Genomic DNA, 23,172 nt, shown 5'->3' with positions numbered 1-23,172 from the left:
TTTGTTAAACAAAAAAGCCCCTCTCAGAAGGATTTCATAGCAAATCCAGGTTAAAATTATGAAACTCTGTTCTCTGAGTCTGCATTTTAAGTAGAGCAGGGGCGGGTGTAAAGTGTTAGACAAGTGGTGTATAGCAACCCAAGACCAATGTGCTGCAAAGCAGAAGGTACCAGGCCCGATGTAAATGGGGCTTCACAGCAGTGGCTCTCAAGCTTTCCAGACACCTGGACCCCTCTCAGGAGTCTGACTTGGCCAGGTCCCTTTCCCTACCAGTCTGTGATTCTATAACCATGTACTTCAGCCACAGCTACAAGCTTTGGGGCTTAAGTCCCCACCTCCCCTGTGGGCAGGGGCCGCAGGGGGCTCCAGAGCATGGGATGCTGGATCAGAACAGGGCCGCAGGGGACCGCCCCACTAGTGCGGAGCTGATGCTCGCTAACAAGGCAGCGGCGTCTGCTGCTGGCAGCTGCGAGATTTGCGTCACGTGCTCAGAGCTGGCGGGGGGGTCACATGACAAATGGGCGTCTGTCACGTGAGCGTCCCAAGATGGTGGCGGCCAAGCGGGCGCTTCCGTGGTTGGCGGCTTCGCTCCGCCCGGTGAGTGACTCCGCGCCCTGCGGCGGCCCGGGCTGCCCTGGCTGCCTGCGGTCCTCGGCCTGACTTGGCCCTGTCCCCGGCTGCGGGCTGCCCCAGGGCCTAGCTGGGCCCCAGCCCTGCACTGGGGGCCCCGGGCTGCCGCCCCCTCTACTAAGCTAATGGCAGCGCCGCGGCCTAGCTCCTGTGCCGCCTTCTGTGGAGGCCGCGGGGCCCGTCTGCACTACGGAGGCCGCGGGGCCACGACCACGCTGTAGTCCAGGGCCTGGCAACCGTTCAGAAGTGCTGGGCCCAGGCTTCGCTGATTCACTCTGATTTAAGGTTTCACGCGCCAGTCGTACATTTGAACGTTTTTAGAAGGTCTCTTTCTATAAGTCTGTCATACGTAACTAAACTATTGTTGTATGTAAAGTAAATCAGGTTTTTTTAAATGTTTAAGAAGCTTCATTTAAAATGAAGTTAAAGTGCAGAGCCCCCCGGACCGGTGGCCAGGACCCGGGCAGTGTGAGTGCTGCTGAAAATCAGCTCGCGTACTGCCTTCTGCACATGTTCCATAGGTTGCCTACCCCTGCTGTAGTCCTACAGTGGTGGACAGGGGTAGTTAATCACCTCTCTGAGAAGCAGTGGGCAGAAGAATCCCTCCCTTGACCTAGCTGCCTCTACGCCGGCCGTTAGCCTAACTACAACACTCAGGGCACTCACTTTTTCATAGCCCTGAGCAAAGTAGCTAGGTTGACCTAAGTTTAAGGTGTGGACCTGGCCTAACTCTGAAACAATTCCAAATGTACACAGTGGTGCTGCTCACTGCCTGGTCAGTGGGGTCAGGGAGCAGGTATTTAGTTATGGGCTTATTGCGCTGGTCCTTTCAGCTCTTCTGGTCCCCTTTAAGGAGAAACTGCTGTATAAAGAGTAGGTCTACAAAGGGCCGTGCTGGCTGATTAAAGTGTTGCCAACTCTTTTGATTTCATCACGAGAGTCATGATATTTGGTGGTAAGCTCTGGTTCCTGGATTCATATGTGAGTGTCTCAGCTATTCTTTAAAACAAAACAAAAAAAGTTTTTAGTTCTTGTGGTTGCAGAGAAAAGCCCGAATATGTGACCCAGATTCTCCTGAAAGGTTCAGAAGGCAAAAACAAAGAACACCCACATTTATTATTTTTATTAAAAACTCATTCTTTTGGAAATTGACATGATTTGTGAATGCGTGGGAACAACAGTATTCTGATACCTTTTCTATGTTTCCTAGTATATGAAACAATCATTGACATAGTTAACGTTATGAAAAACATGAAAAATTGTTCACCTATGTCTTTTGTAAAGGGTCTTTTTTTTTTCTTCTCTCTCTGTCTTCTGTGTAGATCAGCTCTACGGCAGCTGGCTCCCTTCCCAAACAAGTGAAAATAGTTGAAGTTGGCCCCAGAGATGGACTGCAAAATGAAAAAGTAAGAGACTTTGCTCTCTGTGCCCAGCTTATGACAGAGAGGGTGTTGTAATAACTTGTTGATTTAAGGTTTCAGCATTGTGAGTCTGCTGTTTCAACGCTGCCCTGCAATGCTTGATTCTCCCAGTCAGAATATTTTGGTAGTGCACAATCTCCTCCTCCCCAAAATCCTCTTACGTTTTTCTTCAACTTCCAATACATTTATTGCCATATAAATTGCCAAATGTGTTTTGTTAATGAGTCCATTTGCCTTTGTTTCTTGAGTCATTCTCTTGAGGCATTTAGCCTAATCCAATTTCTGTTATATCCCCTATGTGTATATTGAGAGGATGATATAATTAACTCACGGGTGAGCTTGTCTTGTATTTGTATTACAAATTATGTTGAACTAGAATTCCCTCTTGTATTCAAAAAGGATTTTAGTGTCTGCTGCAGGAGGGTAGTTTGCTACTGTGTTGGTCCTGCAAAGAGTTAAGCACATGCATGACTTTATGCACCTGAGTAACAGCATTGAACTCAATGGGTCTGCCCACATATGTAAACTTAAGCTTTGCTTACAACTCTGCAGTATTGGGGCCTAATATCTAGTGTAATTAAATTCCTGAGAGAGAACAGAAATAAAACTACTGAGGACATATGCAAGGCTGCTAAGCCAAGGAGTGTTACATTCTGTCTTCAGTCAGTTGCTTTGTTTACCTGTTAAAAAAAAATCTATCAGTGCTGAATAGTATGTGAGGCATAAAGTCTGTACAAGCTAGGCCGCAGGAGTGAGAGCTTTGGTATAGCAAAAACTCCATTGTTAGCTTGTTGGGAAAGAGCCACGTTTTGTGGTTGTGATGACATAACTGTCATATATCTCCTATTAAGGGGGAAGTGAGACTTCTTTTCAGCAGCTCAACCAGAATCGATTGTAGTGCACAAAATGAAGGGAGGCCCTGCATGCACCACAACCACACTTAATAATGGCTGTTAACTCAATTGTAGCTGAACTCATTGCAGCCCGGCTAGGCAAGGGCTAAAGCTCGGCCCTGTTAATTTGCTTATCTTGTGGTTTAGGCCCTGTCCTCACAGGCCAGACCAAATTTATCATAGCCCCTTTCAGCCACCACTGTTAACAGCCATACTTAAATTCAGTTGCTTTGGCTGTGCAGACAGTGCTTTTGCTTCAGGGGGAATTAAGAGCAGTCTGCAGGATTGGCCCGTTAATTATCTGTGTGATTGGCTTCTACGTCTGAGGTTGTTCCATACAACCATGGCACAAGTGTTCTGCTTTGGATGGGCTAGCAGCAGAGTGAAACTGATGGGGATTGTTGAAAAATCTTCTCCAAATTCTGAATAGTACTGTGCTTAGAAACTCCTAGAATAAAGCATCACATTTTACTTAAATATCATGTTATAATAGATAACAGAACAAATCCTTTGATAAAGTAGGTCTGTATTTATCACTTTTAGTTTCTTCTGGGAAAGGGGTTTTTCAACCGATGTATAATCTTTTGTAGTACAGTATTAACAAGATTTGTTGTAAAGTAACTTTAATCTAGGGATGTTTCTCTTTCCTCCTTGTAGAATATTGTCCCTACACAGGTAAAAATCCGCTTAATTAATATGCTGTCCGAAACAGGACTCCCGGTCATAGAGGCTACCAGTTTTGTTTCTCCCAAATGGGTTCCTCAGGTCAGTAGCTGGGATTACTTGGGGATTTTGTGTGATCAGAAAGTGGATTTCAATATGGTTGCAGAAAATTAGCTGTTAGTCTGTTATGTTATCTTTTACACTGTTAGATCTGGTCTTAAACTTTCCTGAGTCTGGAATAACCTAGCATTGCTTCACTGGCCTGTTCTCTCTTATAGTTAGATCACTTTTAGCATTTATTATTATTTTTATTATGGTAGGCCGAATAATATGTGTATTATTATTTGTATAAGGGATTATGGTCTTATGCAGAACACTGTGTTCACACGTAACAAAGAGTCCTTGTCCCAAAGAGTTTGCAATCAAATATAAGACAAGAAATGACAGGTAGGGTCAGGGAGCATAGGGTGGTAATAAGGCAGTTATGACTGATGTAATATTAATAGGACAGACTGGAGCTTCCCTCTGAAGCCCAGTGAAGAATAAATGCAGACTCAAATGGAAACACAAGAAAAAGAGCACAAGAGAGCCCCTCCTTGAGAGGACGATTCTTAAGTGATCACTTTAAAATATCCCCAACGTTTCCAGTACAATTTTGTTTGGCTTTTAAAGAGCCATCTCTTTAAGTCTTGATTTTTTTGCTAATCCTTCGGATTCTCATTTGAGACACGGTTTTAAGAAGCTTTTTTAACTCACTGGATAAATAACCTCTTTGTATATTCTAAAGTTTTTCTCCATTTGCTGGTTAGATGGCTGACCACACAGAAGTCTTGCAGGGAATTCAGAAATTTCCTGGCGTCAGCTACCCAGTACTGACCCCTAATCTTAAAGGATTTCAAGCAGCGGTAAGAGAAATGTATCATGTTTAGGATCTGAGTTCTCTAGTGTGCATTATGCATGTCATTATCTGAGTGGGAGCACTTCAAACAAGAGGGAGATATGTAGACATTTTACTTTATAACATTTCCTCTGTTCTTTTTATATCAACGTGCAGCAGGCAGCTCTTGTAGTTTATCTAAAGAGGGTCTTTCCTAGTGGGGAACTTGAAACAGGCCACTTATAATGCAGAAATGTGTGTTCTTGATTCCTGCTCCACCCCCACTTCTGGTGATCAGTAGTCTAAACAAACCCTTCTGTCCCACAACCGAACTTCTGCAGGATATAGTGGAAGCAGAAGTAGCTTTAGTGCTGCATTTATGGCTTTGCAGTCATTTCCATGACACTCTCAGATGTCGCAGACCAAGGATTATGTTTTTGCTGCGGGGTGAATTGAGATGAGAATCTGGTTTGTAAGGGAGAAAACTGGTGGATTAAAAACAGACAGCTTTAGAAATTGCAAAGGGTCTACAGAGCATGGCTGACCAAGAAAATTAGGGGGGTTTTCAACATACTCTGTATAAAATGTCTTTGTGAAAAATTCTCCTGAGGGAAAAATACATTTGAAAATTGCAAATCCTATAAAACCAATAACCTCAGTAGAATAAGGTTTTGTTCCAGTAATGATCTGTAACTTCACCCCTGGAGTAAATAGCTTTATTCCTTCAGCATATATCTGTCACTGGTACAGGCTGCTACAACTGCACAAATTCTCATTCCATTGAGGTTATTGCTGATACATACTTGTTTGGCAAAATGTGAAGTGGCAGTATTATTACATGGCTCTACCAGCGATGTGCAAGAATCCAACTCCACAATAAATCATGCAAGTATAACAAGAATATTGATCTGTCCAAGGCAGCCAGTGATAACCCTGAGCTTAACTGCTTGGTGCTGAGTTTGTGGGAGCTGTGGCCTGTTAGTTGGATTTGACATCAATGGGAGTGGAAGATGCTCAGCACCTTGCAGGATCAGACCTTTCACAAGTGCTTTATTAGCAGCAGCCATGAGTCCTTCTGTTCTTTCTCATCTCCCTGTTGGAAGGTGGCAGCAGGGGCCAAAGAGGTGTCTATCTTTGGAGCAGCCTCTGAACTCTTCACTAAGAAGAACATTAACTGCTCCATAGAGGAGAGTTTGCAGAGGTTCAGTGAAGTGATGCATGCAGCAGGAGAGGCCAGTATTCCAGTCAGAGGGTAAGAGAGCCCAGTGCTATATCAAACCAGTTTGTTAACCTGTGCTGATGATGTCAAACCATATAGGAAAAGTAAGATGAGTGGGGCGTGGGCAGGCTTGAAGTACCCAAGGCTAATATGATTGGGGAGGTGATGACCACTTGACTGTACTGGTTTCAAGCCATTCCTGTAGCAGCAGAAACAGTGAGGACTGGGACCTCTTGCCCGTCCCATTTGCTGCTTATGACCCACCTTAAATTCCCAGGAGCAGAGGAGGGGGATTACTCCAATTTCTTTTTTTATGCTGAGTTTATTTACTTTGCTTCCTGTTGTCAGAGTAAGCCAGGAAATTGCATTGGTGCTGCCTGCATGACTTTGGAAACAAAAGAACCCTAATCCCCTTTCATTGACCAGATACCATTATTTAGTAATCTTCCTCTCTTCTACAATGGTCAAACCCTGCCGAGGTCACTTTTAAGAGTAACCTGTCCTGAACTGAGCTCCTTGCCCAATGGAAAGCAGATTTCATCGCTGTTAAGCTTCAGTTTTCTTAATGTTTTAATTAAATCTCGGGATCTATCAGAACAGTGGTTCTCAACCAGGGGTACACAGAGGTCTTCCGGGGGTACATCAACTCGTCTAGTGATTTGCCTAGTTTTACAACAGGCTACATAAAAAGCACTGCCAAAGTCAGTACAAACTAAAATTTCATACAGTGACTTGTTTATACTGCTCTATATACTATACGCTGAAGTGTGAGGCCTATATTTATATTCCAATTGATTTATTTTATAATTATATGGTAAAAATGAGAGAGTCAGTAATTTTTCAGTGTCCTGTGACACTTCTGTATTTTTATGTCTGGTTTTGTAAGAAAGTCGGTTTTAAGTGAGGTGAAATATGGGGGTACATAAGACAAATCAGACTCCTGAGAGGGGTACAGTCGTCTGAAAAGGTTGAGAGCCACTGTACCAAAGGATCCAGAATTACATTAATTAGTTTTCACGCACACACTCCCTGCAATGTGGTGTGAAGTATTCAATGGTTAGCAGAGTGCCTGACCCCAGTAATGGCTGCCTGTTTCTTTGTGCAGAGGGAATTATTACGGAGACCATAAGCCTTTGTCCACGGAATTCCACCCTTTGGCTTTTTGGAAAACTAGTAGAAATTTCCCATTATTTAGAACGCTGCATGTACTGTGACTGACTTAGCCTCTATTTTATTCCCCCACCACCTCCAAATTCTCCCTGCTAATCTCAGACTTTCACTGCAGGTATGTCTCTTGTGTTCTTGGTTGTCCCTATGAAGGAAAGATTGCCCCAGCTAAGGTTGCAGAGGTGAGTACAGCATAAATGTAGCCAGAGGCTATCTGCTCCTCTGTACGCTTGGGACAAGAATCAGGTGCCCTGAGCTGCTTGGAGGTTTGCTTTTTGCACGAGATAGAATAGCCTGCTGTTTGCTTGTGGAGACTAGATAATCAGGAGGTCAGACTAGATGATCAGATTGGTCCCTTCTGACCTATGAGTCTATGAGATGTACCTGGAAATTTAATGACCACATCTCCCACCAAGAATTAGGGGTGTTCTTGCCAATTGCCAACTCAGTGAGGAGGTGAATGCTGAGACAGATTTAATTGGAAGTGGTATTCATCACTTCTTGTCCTCAACTGTGCATATCTAGTGTTCCTGGGTGCAGTCTAATGATTGCTCTGTTCCACCCCAGAGGTGGCTGCATTTTCAGGACAAGTGAAACGATCCCTCTCTGTAGCTTGTGTCTCAATTTGTGAAGTGCATTGGGGTCCTGTTAGCGACTCTGTTTTCTCAGTAAATGTATCATTTTGGGGGTAGGTATCCAAGAAGATGTACTCCATGGGGTGCTACGAGATTTCCCTGGGTGACACCATCGGTGTTGGGACCCCTGGCAGCATGAAGGAAATGCTCTCTGCCGTCATGAAAGAGGTACCTGTTAGGGCCCTTGCTGTTCACTGCCATGATACCTATGGGCAGGCTCTCGCCAACACCTTAGTAGCACTTCAGGTAAGTGTTTCTTTACTTCAGTGAACAATATCTGTGGGTTTTGTCTCCCCTCATGTGCTGAGGATCTCTCACCCTCCCCTTTCCTGTGTGTGCGTGTGTAGGTATATATGCAAACCAAGAAAATCATGGTGGGTGTGAGTGAAAACTGTCCCAAGTCCCGTAGTTGTGCCTCGGTTTGGGTCAGGTACATCAGCACTTGGGGTTCTTCACCCAGTGGGATCCGAGTAATGGATTATGCTGGGTTCCCTATGGGCTGCAGTAACTAGACTCAATGTTCTGTGCAGTGAGCAGTATCTGAAACAAGCGCTTTGGTAAGTTTGCTGCAGCCAGTGCTTTGCTCCCAAATTACGACAGTCTGTCAAATTGCTGTAGCGAGGGAGGTGTTACTAGCACTTCACGGCCCTGAGAATGAGTTAATAGACAATCAGGCGTGTGCGCAAACTAGTACAGGATGTTTTTATCGGAAGATCATTGATACGGGCTGGTCTCGTATCTTGTGACACGTGAGTAAAACAAGCGCACGCTGGGTGCTTCACCTATCTGGGCTGCATTAGAGACCAGACTAGCGATTCTTAGGACTGTCAGTTGCCTGGATTTGGCTGCATTTGCAGCACAGCTCACCCTTGCCCAGCCAGGAGCGAGGGACTGACCGGGGCACTGTCCAGAATGCCTGTTCAGTTCTGTATTAAAACTCTTCCCTGGGCCAGAGGATGCTTGTACCTGTGGCCCATACGTGGGCAGTGTTGTTGCTCTGATTTACAGTACAATGGGACCAGAGCTGCAGACAGTTTTACAGCTGCCTGTTTTGTATTCAGATGGGTGTGAGTGTGGTCGATTCCTCAGTTGCTGGTCTCGGAGGCTGCCCGTATGCACAAGGAGCATCAGGAAATGTAGCTACAGAAGATTTGTTGTACATGCTCCATGGCCTGGGGATTCATACCGTAAGTACAGCGGGCTCACAGCTGTCGTGGCACTGCGCGCTCACACTGCTCTCTCTAATGGGGCTTCCATCAGGGCTCGATACGTGGCTTTGAAACTTAACCTATAGACACCCTGACTGGCAGACTTAGCTTCCCCGTACTCGCGTGGCTGCCACACAAATACAGCGAGCGTCTGTCTGGCTGAAAGGGCCCTTGTCTGTCACAGCAAGGATAAGGGAGTGAGTTGGAAGCAGGGAGCCTGGACTTGGAGGCGTTAAAGCAAACAGCCAGAAAACCCAGCCCACGCTGAGCGGTAATAGGGAACGAACTTCCTACATGCCACCTTTCTACGAGTGCACAGGGGAGAGAATATGGGCACATCTGATCCTTGTTCCAACTTCAAAGATCATTGTGTCCCTTCCCCTGCCTCAGTTCCTCTGGATTTAGCCTCGCTCCTTTATGGTGCCTTTGATCTTGAGTTTCTCCCTCCCCCCTTTTCCCTGAGTGCACACTAAGGAATGCAGGACTTTAAATGCCGCTGTCAGAGTTGCACTAGTGAACAGTTGCCAAGAGTCTTAGCAAAACAGCAGACCATTTTCTGAAAGTGCCCACCAGTCTGGAACGTGGTGGCGTAGTTGTGCAGCCCGCCCAGCAGGCGCATGTACAAACTCTTGTATTTCTCTCTCGTAAAGGGAGTGGATCCACAGAAGCTGATGGAGGCAGGTGTGTTTATCTGCAAAGCACTGAACAGAAGAACCAGTTCAAAAGTGGTTCAGGCTTCCAGCAGACTGTGACACGGATCAGTTTCTCCTCCGACAAGTCAGTGAAGAAAGCCACAGCGAGGATCTGGAGTCTTGCCAAGTTTACATTTGCTGTCTGGGTTGTTCTTAAATATTCCCTTTTGGGCTTTGAACTTGGTGCACGGGAGACTATATATAGTAGAATCTGCAAAGAAATGAAATAAACAAGAATGCTATAGCAGACCTCGATGAACATGTTACACATCTTTAAAGAAAGGGGAGCTGGCCTCTGACAGCGCTGTCATGAAATGGACAAATGTGTATCTGAGGGAAGAGTGAGAGGGACACCGTTGCTTCTATGCAGAGAACAGAAGGCGGTAGGCACCTTGGAAATTTCTTTGAGCTTTCTTGATGGGAGTATTTTTTTTTTTTTTTTTGGTTTGAGGTTAACCTGGAGCTCAGAAGAGCATCCACTGAGGTTAATTACCACCTCCAGGGGATTGTCATCATAGGAGTAACACTACAGTGCACCCAGTTAGAGCACTTTCCTTGGGTCAGACATGTGCTAGCTTCTCCGAACACATGGAGCAATCCTCTCCTCGCATCACAAGCAAAAGTTACGATTGAAAACGCAAGGAAGCACCTTTATTCTGTAAATCAGAGTGAATATCAAGGGTGCAGATCTAGCTTTGGATCTTAGCTCTTAGTATTTAGTAGTGGAGGATGGTATGGGTCGTAAGATGCTTTTTCAGTTAATTGTCAGTTGTGTTAGGGAAAGATGCAGATTTTATCATCTGAAATATTAGAGTAGCAGAAATCTGGTGTAATTAAACCGAGGGGGAGAACAACTTAGTACTAAATGTGTGGCAGGAAATCATATCAAGATAACTACTGAGTGAACAGCCTGCTAACGGGAGAGTGTGGATGAAGTGCCTTATGGTTACTGCACTGCAGAGAGAATCTGGACCGGGGTTCTCAAACTTCATTGCACCGTGACACCCTTCTGTCAACAAAAATTACTACATGACCCCAGAATGGGGGACCGAAGCCTGAGCCTGCCCGAGCCCCACTGCCTCAGATGGCTGAGCCCCACCACCCTAGGTTGGGGGGCCAAAGCCTAAAGGCTTCAGCCCCAGGCAGGGAGCCTATAACCTGAACCCCACCGCACAGGGCTTCAGCTTTGGACCCGGATGGTGGGGTTTGGCTTTGGCCCCGAGCCCCTGCAAGTCTTAGCCAGCCCCGGCAACCTCAGTTTGAGAACTGCTGATCTAGACCAACAGGGCAAGAAGAAATTAAACAGAACTAATGTAATTTCTGTACTTCACTTGAATTTCTCATGTCAGCTGGAATTGTCAGCCATTCAGTTTCTGCAGAACTCTTATCACTGAACAAATTATTTTTTTCATAAAAATATGGATTATTTAAAATAGCCTGAGCCAATTACTAATACACGAAGCTTGTATTGATGGCAGGTGGGCGTCTGTTTCATAGCTAACCTCTGCTCACTATTACGTACTTTCCACTGGGATGATCTTTACAGCACCTTTTTGCAAAACACGGGAATCATAAATATGTTTATGTAGCATCAATAAATTTATATTTAAAAATGACCATGTTCAGTGCCTGTTAGTGTCTAGCTGATGTGCCAATAACACCAGGTAAGTTTAAAAAGTGCATTAAACTGTTACAGCATTGATAATAGTGACATTGGTGCTCCTGTCCTGTAGTGGGGTTCTGTTTTAACGGCTTTCTGTATCTGTCCATGAGACCCAGGAATGGAGCATTTTTGGGTTGCCACTTGGCTTTAACTCCTAGGGATGGGACTGTTTTCATAACAGTGCTGTTTGTCAGTCACTGTAGTTCAGCATCAACCCCTTGGCAGTGAATGCCACTAGATGGCAGCAGCTGGCAGTCACAGCAGTAGTTACTCTCGCTCTAGCAATAGAGTTAATGTTGGAATTCAGCAAACTCCAAGGCTGGAGTGTGGGAATAAAATCCCTCTTTTAAACCTCTCAGCAGCTCTGTGGAAATACAAAACCTCTTGTGAACTAGCTGAGGGATTAGAGACAAAACTAGCTGGGGCTCTTTGCCAGGCTGATTTGTGGTTTAGAGATGGGGTGGGGCACACTGGAGTGGGTGAGGTTGCTCTTTGACTTGCTCTCCTGTGACTAGTGCCTTAGATTTTGAGCTGCCAGCCCTCCAGGATTGACCTGGAGTCTCCAGGAATTAAATGATCTTTAATTACAGATAGTCATGGGATGAAATCCCCAGGAACACTCCAACCAGAACTGGCAACCCTACTTAGCATGCAGGGCCCAGCTCCCCAGGCTGCAATACTGCACATGGCCCTGCCTGCTTGTGCTGCAGCCTGGGGCTACAAAGAATGCAGCTGCCACCTCATTGCAAAGGGGAGGCTGCAGAAATCCCAAGGCCAAGTCCTGGGGGCAGTTCTGAGTGAAGTATTGCAGGCTTCCACCCCCTTCGGAGAAAGGAATGGTTTCATCCAATGTCCCCCCTCCCCCATAGCCAGGGTGGGTTAGTCTAAATCCTTTCTCACCCTCCACAGGCAGCGATCGTCTGAGCCAATCTAGCTGCCTTCCCCGCCCCGAGCTAAGTGGTTTGATCCAGAGCTCCGCGTTTGGCTCCTTTTGGGCATGTCGCGATGCCGTACAGTGGGGGCGGGAGTGACACGTTCCCATGGGGAAGCGGCTGCGTGTCCGTGAGGCGCGGGGTGTGGCCTCGTCTCTTAAAGGGGCCGCGCCACGGGCGGGAGCCGGGAAGAGCCCAGACCGCCGCGGTGAGTGACCCTGCCGGGGACGTGGTGGCGGGACGGGAGGGGCGAGGGCACAGCCCGGGGCCCCGCCAAATGGGGGGGGCGGGGATCCTGGCTAGTGCGGGGGTCGGTGGGGTGGGGGTGCTGGGTAGTGGGTAGGGGGGCGGGGATCCTGGCTAGTGCGGGGGTCGGTGGGGTGGGGGTGCTGGGTAGTGGGTAGGGGGGCGGGGATCCTGGCTAGTGCGGGGGTCGGTGGGATGGGGGTGCTGGGTAGGGGGGCAGGGATCCTGGCTAGTCGGCGTGGGGGGGTCGGTTAGTGCAAGGGTCGGTGGGGTGGGGGTGCTGGCTAGTGGGTAGGGATCCTGGCTAGTGATGGGGTCGGTGGGGTGGGGGTGCTGGCGAGTGATGGGGGGGGCGGGGATCCTGGCTAGTGCGGGGGTCGGTGGGGTGGGGGTGCTGGCTAGTGGGCAGGGGGGCAGGGATCCTGGCTAGTCGGCGTGGGGGGGTCGGTTAGTGCAGGGGCCGGTGTGGGGAGGCGGCCCCAGTAGGGTCTGGCCCCTCCCGGAGCACCGGCACCCGTGGTGAGAGAAGTGGGATCCTGGGGCGAATCCGAACCCTGCCCCTCTGCACCCACCGCTGGCACCGGGGTATGGGGGCCATGCGGCCATGTGAGGAAGGGATCCGGTGCTGCCCACGCCGCCTCCCACGCCACAGAGAGAGGGGCTGAGCCCTGGCAACACAGGCTGCAGCCGGCCCCTTTCCAGGGGGGCTTCTGCTCAGGGAACCCCTCCCGAAAGGCAGACCCATTGCAAAGGCCATTCGTGCCTCACACCCGCCTAGGTTGCAGGCCAGCAAGGGGCTCAGGACAGCAGGGTGTGGCTGTCACTGACCTTCCCGTATCGCCTCCGGGAAGGCAGACGGGTTCCTGTCCCTCTAATCAGCCAGCAGAGTCCTACTGCCTGACCACGTGGCCCCATTCGCACACCCACTGGACAGGGAGCCTGTTGGTCCTGCCAGGCAAATTAGTTTAGTTCTGTCCCGAAACAGGGATTCAGGCAGCGGCAGCAGTGGGATGCGCAGAGGGAACAGACTGGAAACCTGCTTTGGACTCCGGGCCTTTAAGGGTGGTTGAGGTGACAGTGGGGGCCTGCAAGGGAGCCAGAGGGCCTGGCTGGGTGAGAAATGCAGCCAAATAGTAATGGGGATGTTCTAACCCCCAGGCGGGTCTGGGGCCTGTAATGAAGTTAGACCCAAGAGTAAACAGGATCAGCTGGCACTGCATATACCCATGAGGGAGCAAAGCGCCCTGCTGTGGCTTTACTGAGGGAGGTTTTATTGGACTGTGTGGGAACTTAGGCAGTCTGGAAACTGACTTGCCGGTAGCCAGGTATAAATGAGAGCTCTTCGTACGGCAAGAAAATAATTGAATTGTGTGGCAGGGAGAGGAGGGTTCTGTACAGGCAGGTGGGAGAGAAAAACAGAACAGGAGCACCCTGAAATAATCCTTTGCACTGTCCTAAGCTCAGAGTTCTTTACAAATGTCCCCTTATCCCATTTTACACATGGCGAAACAGAAGAACAGAGAAGTTAGGTCACCTGTCTAACTCCCCCAGTGGCAGGGCTGGGAATCCCTACTCCCAGGCCCCTGGGCTCCATATTCAAATTAGGTTATGTAATCTGAGGATTTGGTTTATACTTTTTTGGTCTTTTTTTCCCTTCCCTTTAATTTATTATATAGCAACATAAGCAAAAGACTGTCCTCTCCATGCAGCTGCCTGCAGGCAGTTCAGGTTTCTCTGTTACTCTTTTATCCATTTCCTTTTCCCTGGAGAAGTTTGCTGAAGGTGGAGAAAGTGCACCTGGCAGGTGGAGATTTGCAGACGTCATGTGCTGTGTGCTGCACCCCCTTCCTCCCAGCAGCCGCACCCATTGAAAGCGGATGCTGAGCTCACGTTTCAGACCTTTCCTGTAAAATAACGTAGAAAAAGAAATCAAATCAGTGAACTGCGTGAAGTGTTAGCCCAAAGGTTTCAGTTCTTATTTTGAACCAGTCCAGCGTGCGGATGGTGATGCCTTATACACCAGCAGGTAGCTCAGGATTTCAATAGCTGCTTGGTTCCAGCTCATAGGCTGGTGCCTGGATTTACATTAGGGGTATTTAAACACTCAGATGCATGGAGCAAGGGGGATGGCTTTGGAGGCCAGCCGTCCCTCTCACTGGATAACGTATGAGCCTCCCACCAAGGGACTGTACAACCTAATAAAGCAAGTGACACTAGTAACCCCGGAATTGGTGCAAAATCCATGCCGGTGGTGGTGGTATGTGTGCTTAGGTGTGTGAGGAGCTTTAATCTGGATAGTTAAATGGTGTCTGCAAAGGAGGGAGAATGGGAACTGCCTGGGGAGGGAGAGCAGATAGCAGGGACGTAACCTGTGTTGCAAAGCTGGAAGTGCCAGGTGCCAGTGAGTGCTTCACACACACCTGAGTCAGGGGCAGGTCCTGCAGCTACATATCTCCACTGGGGCCTCAGGCAATAGCTGATTGGACTGTGCTCTTAGGCGGGTTGGGACGGAGAGCCAGGCCAGACCTCGCTGTATTTCCTGGCTTTAGCCCACCCAGCCTCCTCCTACTCTCATAGTCTGTATGTGGGGCCTCCCGCTGTCCAGCCCAGAAGAAAGTGGGTCTGTTTGCTAACGGAGTCCATTGAAGAAGGAGCCCCTTGCATCACTTCCTGCTCAGGCCTTTCCCGCTCTCTTGAGAGCAGCAGGACAGAAGCCTCCTTGAGCAGGAGGAATAAATCAGGTAGGCTGTGCCAGGTTGGCATCAGGGCATTTAGAACTGAACTGTTGGCACTTCCGAGCGGCCTGTGTGTGAGGCAAGGCTGGAGTGCATTTCCTGCTGGCTGGCTGTACTAGACAGCACAGACAAGCAGCTAGTGTTTATTCCTGAGCAAAAGAGGGTGGATCTCCCCATAGACTTAGTCATTCCTGCCAGGTCAGAGACCTTCCCAGCTCCGGCTCTCTGGAGTCTCTTTCCCTGCAGGGACCTAGCAGAGGGCATATGAAGGACTAGGAAATGTGGATGGTAACCTCCGACTCCTAAGTGAGACCGCTTGAATAAGCTACACCCTGAAGAGGGAGAGAACGGCTTCGCTGAGCGTCCCTGCTGCAGAACCTACTCTCCCCACTACAGAGAGAAGAAGTGATTTGACTCTGTTGCCTCCTTCCTCGAGCTCCCCAGCTGGCGACTCAAGGAAAGAGCCTCTTCCCTCAGCTTCTCCTGTAAGGCAGGGCTCTCCACCTTGCAGGGAAATGAGGCTGGGCTTGTTTCTTCGTTTGGCTAGATATGGAGCAGGTGGTTCGCTGTCATTCCGTAGTCCCAACCTTTTCTGGTTTTGGATGGGGTTAACCTGGGTGTAGATTTATGCTGCTTTTCTCCCTCACCTGGGGCTGGAGTCTGTTGGGGCCAATCCTGCATTTGCGGCAGGTTAGGGTCGTCTGGATGGCTACCTGTGCTTTGCTGGCTGGCTCGCTTGCATGACAGAGAGAGCTTTATTTTTCAGAGCTCATCTGGTCTGGCTCAAGCTCTAATCCTCCCTTGGTGATGCCCTTGTTGGCTACTGGTTGTGCTGTCAAGCAGGTGACTAACCTCAGAATGAGCTCATGTTCGTGCAAGGCAGCATGGGCTAGTGGTCTGAGCACAGGATGGGGGAGCTAGGAGCTCCTGAACTCTGATCTCAGACTGATACTGACACATCATGTGATCTTGGGGAAGTTGCTTCCTCTGTGTGCCTCAGTTTCCCCGTATGCAATGTGGAAATAATCCCTTCTTCTCATGGGTAACTAGTGAGTGCTTGCTAAGTGCTTTGGAGGCATTGATGTCTCATAAACCCTCTCCCTCAGGAAAACTCCACACAGGAGGAAATGCTCCCAGGCAGCATGTTTTTCAGATTTCCATGTGCTTAGTAAATATCTATCTAATTGGTCCTGAATTTTCTGTTCAGTTCTGCTGATTCCGCCCATTCCCCCCCCACCTTTCTCACAGAGGCCACAACAGAAATCAGAGGGGCCCAGAGGTGGGTGATGAGAATGATCAGGTCCTGGAAAGAGAGACTAAAGATTCGGAGTGATTAGTTTTGAGAGAGGGGGGCAAACTAGAGGGAAAATTATAAAAGAATATAAATCAAAGAATGGGCAAAAGAAAGTAGATCAGGCTCTGCGATTTACCCTTCCTCATAGTATGAGAACAAGAGGACCATCAGTTAAAATGTGAGGCAACACAATTAAACCTGAATTCATTTGTACATGATGTGAAATTAGCCTGTGGGACTCATTGCCACTAGGTATCAATGAGGCCAAGATCTTAGTAGGGCTCAAAAAAGAATGACCAGTTCCTTGGATGACCATTCCAGGGGATTGGAGATAAACACTCATGATTTAGGGGATAAGACAAGCATAAAGGGCCAGATTTTTAGAGCTATTAAGGTGTCTAACTGCCTAGATTAGTGAGTTACCCTCTGGACAGGTTGCTCTCTTCAGTGATCTGGGATTGGTCATTGTCAGAGGTGGGATCCTGGCTAGATGATCCAACCTACGGGTCCTACTAAAGCAATTCCTATGCTCCATCTGTCTAATCATTTCTAAGGTTTCTGTCACTGCAGTGTCCGGCCCCCAAGATTGCCCCTTTCACTCCATTCTTTCCATTTGTCATCTCACTCAATGAGTTTTCCCATTCCCTCTTAGGTGAGGATGGCAGAGAAGATCCTTGTGACAGGTGGAGCTGGGTACATCGGCAGCCACTGCGTGCTGGAGCTGGTGGAAGCCGGCTATATCCCTGTAGTGATCGATAACTTCCACAATGCCATCCGAGGTAAGGAGAGTCACTGCCACTCCGGGCTTTGTCCTGTCATCCTGTGGCCCCTGGTGACCCTCAGTCCCACTTGAGTGCCCATGGTCAAGGCCTGATCTCTCCTGACATTACAGAATAACCTATCTTCCCCAGGGGGAGATACTCTTCCCGAAAGCCTGCATCGTGTGCAGGAGATTGTGGGCAAGAAGATTCTTTTCCAGGAGCTGGATATCCTTGATGAGGCAGCTCTGCGGGAGCTCTTTCAGAAGGTGAGCACATGAGCTAGCGGCGATCCTGCTGGGGAAGGGGAGAATATGCATTTCCTGCTGCGCAAGGTGCTGTGCTGACAGGGGGAAGCTGTTTGGAACATGTGCTGAGGGGGCTGCAAGACACACATATCCACAGGACACAGGGAGGCTTTAGAGCTGGTCAGAAAATTGTCTTTTTATTTTTCCCCTCATGGAAAATTTCAGCATTTCTGGCAAGAAATCAGAAACTTGAAAAATTCCTGCAAGAAGCAGGATGCAGACCAAAAATGTGGCCTTGGAACTGTTACAGCAGGGCCTCCTGGTAGTTTGGATGCCTCATGTCCCTGTTCTCTATGGGCTGGGTGCATACACCTCCCCTGACTCTCAACAGTCTCCCTTCTTGCTGGCTTGCCACAATGCACCATGGGAGATGCAGTCTGGCTGGGGAACATGACTCATACAGAAGAATGGGAGGATGAGGCACCTGAACTACAACTCCCAGGAGCCACTATGGTGGCATTTCCAAATCAAAATTTGGCGGTTTCAGGTGATGAGGTTCTTTTGACCAAAAGTCAAATTTTTTTGTGGCAAGCAGACACCTTTTTGTAGAGACATTTTTGTTTAGTCGAAACCCAATTTTCTGTCGAAAAACAGTTTTGACAGAAAATTTCCAACCAGTCCTAGGTGCTTTTCGCAGGTGTCATTAACCCAAGTTCTTTCTCAGCCGGCACTGACCATGGCCTCTTTGTTTCCTTGCAGCACCATTTTTCAGCTGTGATGCACTTTGCGGGGCTGAAGGCCGTTGGGGAGTCCGTTCAGAAACCCCTGGAGTATTACAAGGTGAACCTCACGGGGACCATTCGACTGCTGGAGGTAAGCATAGCCCTTGAGGCAGGGCACTGGAGTACCCAGAACGTCCCCAGTGCAAAGGACTCAAAGGCATACGAAGCTGGGGATGCAAACAGATCCCAGGAGATCCCAGGGAGCTGTGTGCACATCCTGCTTAGTGATCATGGGGAGTGAAAATCAGGGAGTAAGCCCAGCTGTGGGGGTGACCTTGTGCCCTCCATCACTCCAAGTTCCAGTCCAGTAGGGGCTCATGCAGGCTGACACCTCCCCCCATGCAGAATTACAAGAAGGGGGTATCAGGTGCATACAGGAGAGCAGAGGAGAAAGCCTGGAAGATAATTAATGGGAGGGATGGAAAAGCCCCTCTGGCTGCCTGGGAAGAAACCTCAGGAACTCTTTCCCCCTGTTCACGGTTGAATGAATATGCTTCTCTAGACTGTGGCCTTGGCCTGCTATGGTCAGCGGCGCTGAGAAGGAGGTTTCTCAGGAAAGCCTGAGCACCAGTGAGGTGCAGAGAGTCAGTAGATAGTTCTTCTGAGTCAGAACTGACCCCAGCACAGCACTAGGGGGCGCTGTGCCTTGGCTGTGGTGCAAAACCAAAGGTCTGGTTGAGTGCGATTATTAATGGTCCCCAGCACATTTGGTAAGAGTTGGGTTGTTAGCCTCACGTACATTTTGAAGTTCTGTTCTGCCTCCCTAAAGTCTCCCAGTTGGCAACAGCATTCCTCAAAGAGCTGCTGAGTTTCACCCCGGAGGTGGCTACATTTCAGTGGTAATATATGGAGATAGGTCTGTCTTATAGAGCTGGAAGGGACCCTGAAAGGTCAAGTCCAGCCCCCTGCCTTCACTAGCAGGACCAAGTACTGATCTTGCCCCAGATTCCCTAAGTGGCTCCCTCAAGGACTGAACTCACAACCCTGGGTTTAGCGAGCCAGTGCTCAAACCACTGAGCTATCCCTAGGTGGTCCGGTCCCCAGATAGGTTGGCTGTACATCAGTTTGTTTCATTCCCTGTATCAAGGGCTCTTTGCACATGTGCGCTGTTAGTGGGCAGTTCAGTACTCGCTAGCATGTACATAGAGCTTCCCACTGCCAAGCACACGGGAGAGGCTCTCCCTGCGGCTTGACACTGGACGGGTCCCTGCTTTCCCCTCTCAGACAATGAAAGCACACGGGGTGAGGGACATTGTGTTCAGCAGCTCAGCCACGGTGTACGGAAACCCTGCCTACCTCCCGCTGGACGAGAACCACCCGGTTGGGGGCTGCACCAACCCCTACGGCAAATCCAAGTACTTCATTGAGGAGATGATACGAGACCTGTGCAAGGCCGAAAAGGTAAGAAGCACCCACTCAGCCCTATGCACACCCTTGAACCAGGGAGACTAGGAACCCAGTAGGTTGGGCTTCCCCTCAGCTGGGTCCTAAGTCCGAGTATCTCCCCAGCATTCATGGCCCCACTCCATATACACAGATCTCCACTAGCCTGTGAGGAACGGGATCAGCCATTCCTGCAGCACTGCTGAAAGCCCCCCGAAGAGGAGTTAGGGGAGATCAGGGACACACACATACTGGCCCCCTAATGTGGAACCCACAAGGATGGGGATCTGTGGAGATTAGAGGCCAAGGCCCTTGCTTCTTCTGTGGGGAGCAAACTGCACGAGGGATGAATTTTCTGTCAAGTGACCCATTCCCACCTACAGGTTTCTCCGGGGACTAGGAAATCTGGGCTTTCTGTTTCCCAGCAGAACTTTCTCAAGGCTTGGGAGATGGGTAGATGAACCAGGCAATGTTCAGACATCTGTGTTCATATTCCAGGGGTCCTTTGAACAGCATGGCGGGGGAGGGAGGGAAAGGAGTGCTTCCTGGGGCCCTGTTTGCGCTTCCCAGGCAGAGTGTGTGACTGGCGCTGTCTCTCTCCCAGGACTGGAATGCCATTCTCCTCCGGTATTTCAATCCCATCGGAGCCCATGAGTCAGGAAGAATCGGAGAAGATCCCCAGGGAATCCCCAACAATCTGATGCCCTACGTTGCTCAAGTATGAACTCCCCTTGCAGACTGTCTTTAACTAGTGCTCTGTGTAAGAGCCCCTGTACGTGTTCCCTTTTTGTGTCACACAAGCAGACTGAACTCACGAGCCCGTTCCCTTATGCAGGTGGCAGTGGGGCGCCGGGAGTACCTGAGCGTGTTTGGGGATGATTACAAGACAGCTGACGGAACAGGTGCGCTGCCCAGTGTTTCTGGCTTATCTTAAACCCTGTTACATTAGATGGTGCCTGTTAAATCCTGCTCCCTGTGGCCCAGGATGACTGAGCTGCCTGGTGCATTCACTGACCTGGTTTGCATTATTCTCCTGTTTCTTGGCAGGTGTCAGGGATTATATTCATGTCGTGGATCTAGCCAAAGGCCACATCGCTGCTCTGAAGAAACTGAAAGAAAACTGTGGCTGCAAGGTAGGAAATGGCTCTAGTCTGGGTGTTGAGGATTAGCAGAGCCATGATTCACCAACATTAACGTGGGCTCAGCTGAACCAACTCCTTCGGCCTGAGCCCCCATTCCAAAGTAGGGGCTGTCGCTCAGGGGGAATTATATACACCCCTAGCGCTGTGTGATTATAAAGGCCTTATCTGTCCGTTAAAAGAGCCTCTAGTCAGGGTGAGTCTGGTGTTAGTGCCAGGGGTGGGGTTGGACAGGGCCCAGCTTTCACATGTGGCTCGATTTTGGGAACCCACCTTGGGCTAGCTGGGCCCCAGCTTTCATACGTGCAAGTGCCCGCAGCCCGTTAGCTGCAGCTGCTCATCAATCAGGCCCCATTGTCTCAAGCTGAGCACCCAGAAGTCAAGGACAGTTTGAGGGTGGGGCCCGGTGCTTTAGTGAAACTGAAGGCTAGGCTGGGTGGTGCCCAGGACCTCAGCACAGCAAGAGCCAGCAAGTTTCTTGTCCTACTTGCAGATCTACAACCTGGGCACAGGCTGCGGTTACTCCGTCCTGCAGATGGTCAAAGCCATGGAGAAAGCATCAGGAAGAGAGGTACGGTGCTCACCCATGGCCTTACCAAGCCTCCTGGCCCTGCATGAGCGACGCTTTCAAGGCCGTTTTCGAACTCTTTCCAAGGCATCTTTCTGCCCCTTATGCTGGTAAAGCAGCAGTCAGAGCAGCTGTCCCTGCTTCCAGCCTGGGGGAGCTGCTGCCTTGAGGTCTGTGGGGCCAGGTTGTTAGCTACATGGGACTGAGCCTTGTGCTGCCATCGGGACCCCCTGCCCAGCCCCTGGGGCCTGTGTGGTGAAGTTCCAAGACTGTCGCCCCCCGACGCAGTGCTTTCCTTTCAGATAAAGTACAAGATCACGGCACGGCGGGAGGGGGACATCGCCGCCTGCTATGCTGACCCCGCCCTGGCCGAGCAGGAGCTGGGCTGGAAAGCTGCCTTCGGGCTGGACAAGATGTGTAAGTGCAACCCCTCCGGGCATGCTCTGACCTACCCCCACCCCTCACTCTACCTGGGCCTCCTCTGGGCCCTCCCATGACTCCTGGGGGGAGGGGGGCCACGAGGGCATTATTCAGTCTGATGCCCATTTATCCCCATCCCCCTTTAGCTCTCACCGGAGCTTCTTCCTTGGCCCAGTCACTTAGCTTCTGCTTTGGGGGTAGAGGCTGGATGAGAAGCACCAGGGGTTGGTGCAAAGAGTCAGACATACCTGCAGGAACTAGAGGGTTTGGTTCAAGACTCTTGCATTGGCCCTGGAGGTACAGCCAGCAACCCTCCCCCCAGCAGGCTTAGGCCAGCCTCACTTTCTCTCTGTCTTGCAGGTGAAGATTTGTGGCGGTGGCAGGTGCAGAATCCCACAGGCTTCAGCAACAACTAGAGCGTCAGCCCTGGGGAGCAGCCAGGATGCTGCCGGCTCACCAGTCTGAGTCCTCAGAGAGCTGCAGTTGCTTTGTCTGTGGGGGTGGGCTGGCCTGAGTCATACTGGGCCAGTGACATTTTCCCCTTTTAACCAGGAGCTGACTTTACTCATGGAACAGGGCAGTCAAGAAACAGTCTAAGGCCTGGCCTGGCCTGGCCTGAGGGGGAAGGAAGCCCCTGGCTCTGCAGCAGCAGAGGGCTGAGCAGAACCCAGCCACACCTAGCAGAACTTGCACAGCTTAAAACATCACAGCATGACTCAGTGGAGGCCCCTGGAGCAGGAACAGACACCTCCCCCCCCTCAAGCCATGCTGGGCTCCGGCACGGAGGGGCTTGCTGCTTCCCTCATTGCAGAGATGGTCACTGAGCACAGGCCTTTCCCTCACCTACCTCACGAGGACAGGACCCCACACACACACTGCAGCTTCCTATGGGCCAGGCCATCTCTTCAGCATTTTCATATACACAAGCCCCTCCTGCCCCTGGGGTCTTAGTTCCCTGTGCATGGGAACATCTTCCCCACTCCTGGGGGGGGTTCTATCTTCCACCTTGTGGGGCTTGGGCACTGCCTTTTCCCCTCCCCCTGGAGCAGTTTGCTCCCTGCCTCAGTTCCCTCACCCTTGTCTGTAAGGGACCAAATGAGATTTTTATTGTCTGGTGGACACAGGAGCCAGGGCCTGGTGCTTATGAGTCTGTTGTGTCACACTGCGCTGAGCTAGCTCTGTGGTGTTCAATGGCCAGGCACAGGGGTGGGTGGGACGGATTGTGTAAAATCACCATCCCTCAGCCCAGCCCTTTGTGGCTGGCAGCGTTTACAAGCTCACTCCACAAGTGGCTGTGGCAGTTACTTACTTACAGTCAGACTCACTGAAGCCTGCCTGGGGCAAGGGGTTGTTTTTCTAGCCCCTGGAGCTTTTATTTATTACAGAGAAGCTGTGAGCAGTCAGGGGCCACAGTGGCCAGGCTGTTCCGTGCTCACTTCCTACAGCTCATAACTGCTGCTACTGAATAATGCATTGAGGTTTTGACTTGCCTCAGGGGCCAGTGTGAGTCAAACTGTTCCTGCCTTTGAGATGAGGTGGCACAGAGCTGCTGTGCCCCAGTATCTCACTGCATTAAAGAGACCGGCTCAATGGCATGGG

At 49.8% G+C, this 23,172-nt stretch overlaps 2 protein-coding genes across 6 annotated transcripts; both read left to right on the top strand.

Moving 5' to 3' along the window:
* The first annotated feature begins 502 nt into the window (after positions 1-502).
* HMGCL (3-hydroxy-3-methylglutaryl-CoA lyase) lies at positions 503-11,021 on the top strand. 3 transcript variants are annotated; one of them, XM_030538909.1, is made up of 9 exons: positions 503-597; positions 1,953-2,036; positions 3,602-3,709; positions 4,417-4,512; positions 5,588-5,736; positions 6,989-7,052; positions 7,563-7,751; positions 8,567-8,692; positions 9,364-11,021. In XM_030538909.1, the coding sequence occupies exons 1-9, from the start codon at positions 511-513 to the stop codon at positions 9,463-9,465; spliced, it is 1,005 nt and encodes a 334-aa protein (XP_030394769.1). In that variant the 5' UTR covers positions 503-510; the 3' UTR covers positions 9,466-11,021. The 3 variants fall into 3 exon arrangements, with proteins under 3 accessions (XP_030394769.1, XP_030394771.1, XP_030394770.1); XM_030538911.1 differs by lacking the exon at positions 503-597 and adding an exon at positions 682-915; XM_030538910.1 differs by lacking the exon at positions 503-597 and adding an exon at positions 934-954.
* A 1,014-nt stretch (positions 11,022-12,035) lies between these two features.
* GALE (UDP-galactose-4-epimerase) lies at positions 12,036-23,168 on the top strand. 3 transcript variants are annotated; one of them, XM_030538831.1, is made up of 11 exons: positions 12,036-12,208; positions 16,928-17,054; positions 17,187-17,302; positions 18,041-18,154; positions 19,288-19,464; positions 20,051-20,164; positions 20,282-20,348; positions 20,494-20,579; positions 21,079-21,156; positions 21,456-21,570; positions 21,934-23,168. In XM_030538831.1, exons 1-11 carry the CDS (start codon positions 12,074-12,076, stop codon positions 21,987-21,989), a joined length of 1,185 nt encoding a protein of 394 aa, XP_030394691.1. In that variant the 5' UTR covers positions 12,036-12,073; the 3' UTR covers positions 21,990-23,168. The 3 variants fall into 3 exon arrangements, with proteins under 3 accessions (XP_030394691.1, XP_030394693.1, XP_030394692.1); XM_030538833.1 differs by lacking the exon at positions 12,036-12,208 and adding an exon at positions 13,049-14,987; XM_030538832.1 differs by lacking the exon at positions 12,036-12,208 and adding an exon at positions 15,029-15,466.
* Positions 23,169-23,172: the final 4 nt, after the last annotated feature.

The sequence above is a fragment of the Gopherus evgoodei genome, chromosome 20, assembly GCF_007399415.2.
Source record: "Gopherus evgoodei ecotype Sinaloan lineage chromosome 20, rGopEvg1_v1.p, whole genome shotgun sequence".
NCBI lineage: Eukaryota > Metazoa > Chordata > Testudines > Testudinidae > Gopherus > Gopherus evgoodei.
This window is presented reverse-complemented; position numbering and strand designations above follow the sequence as displayed.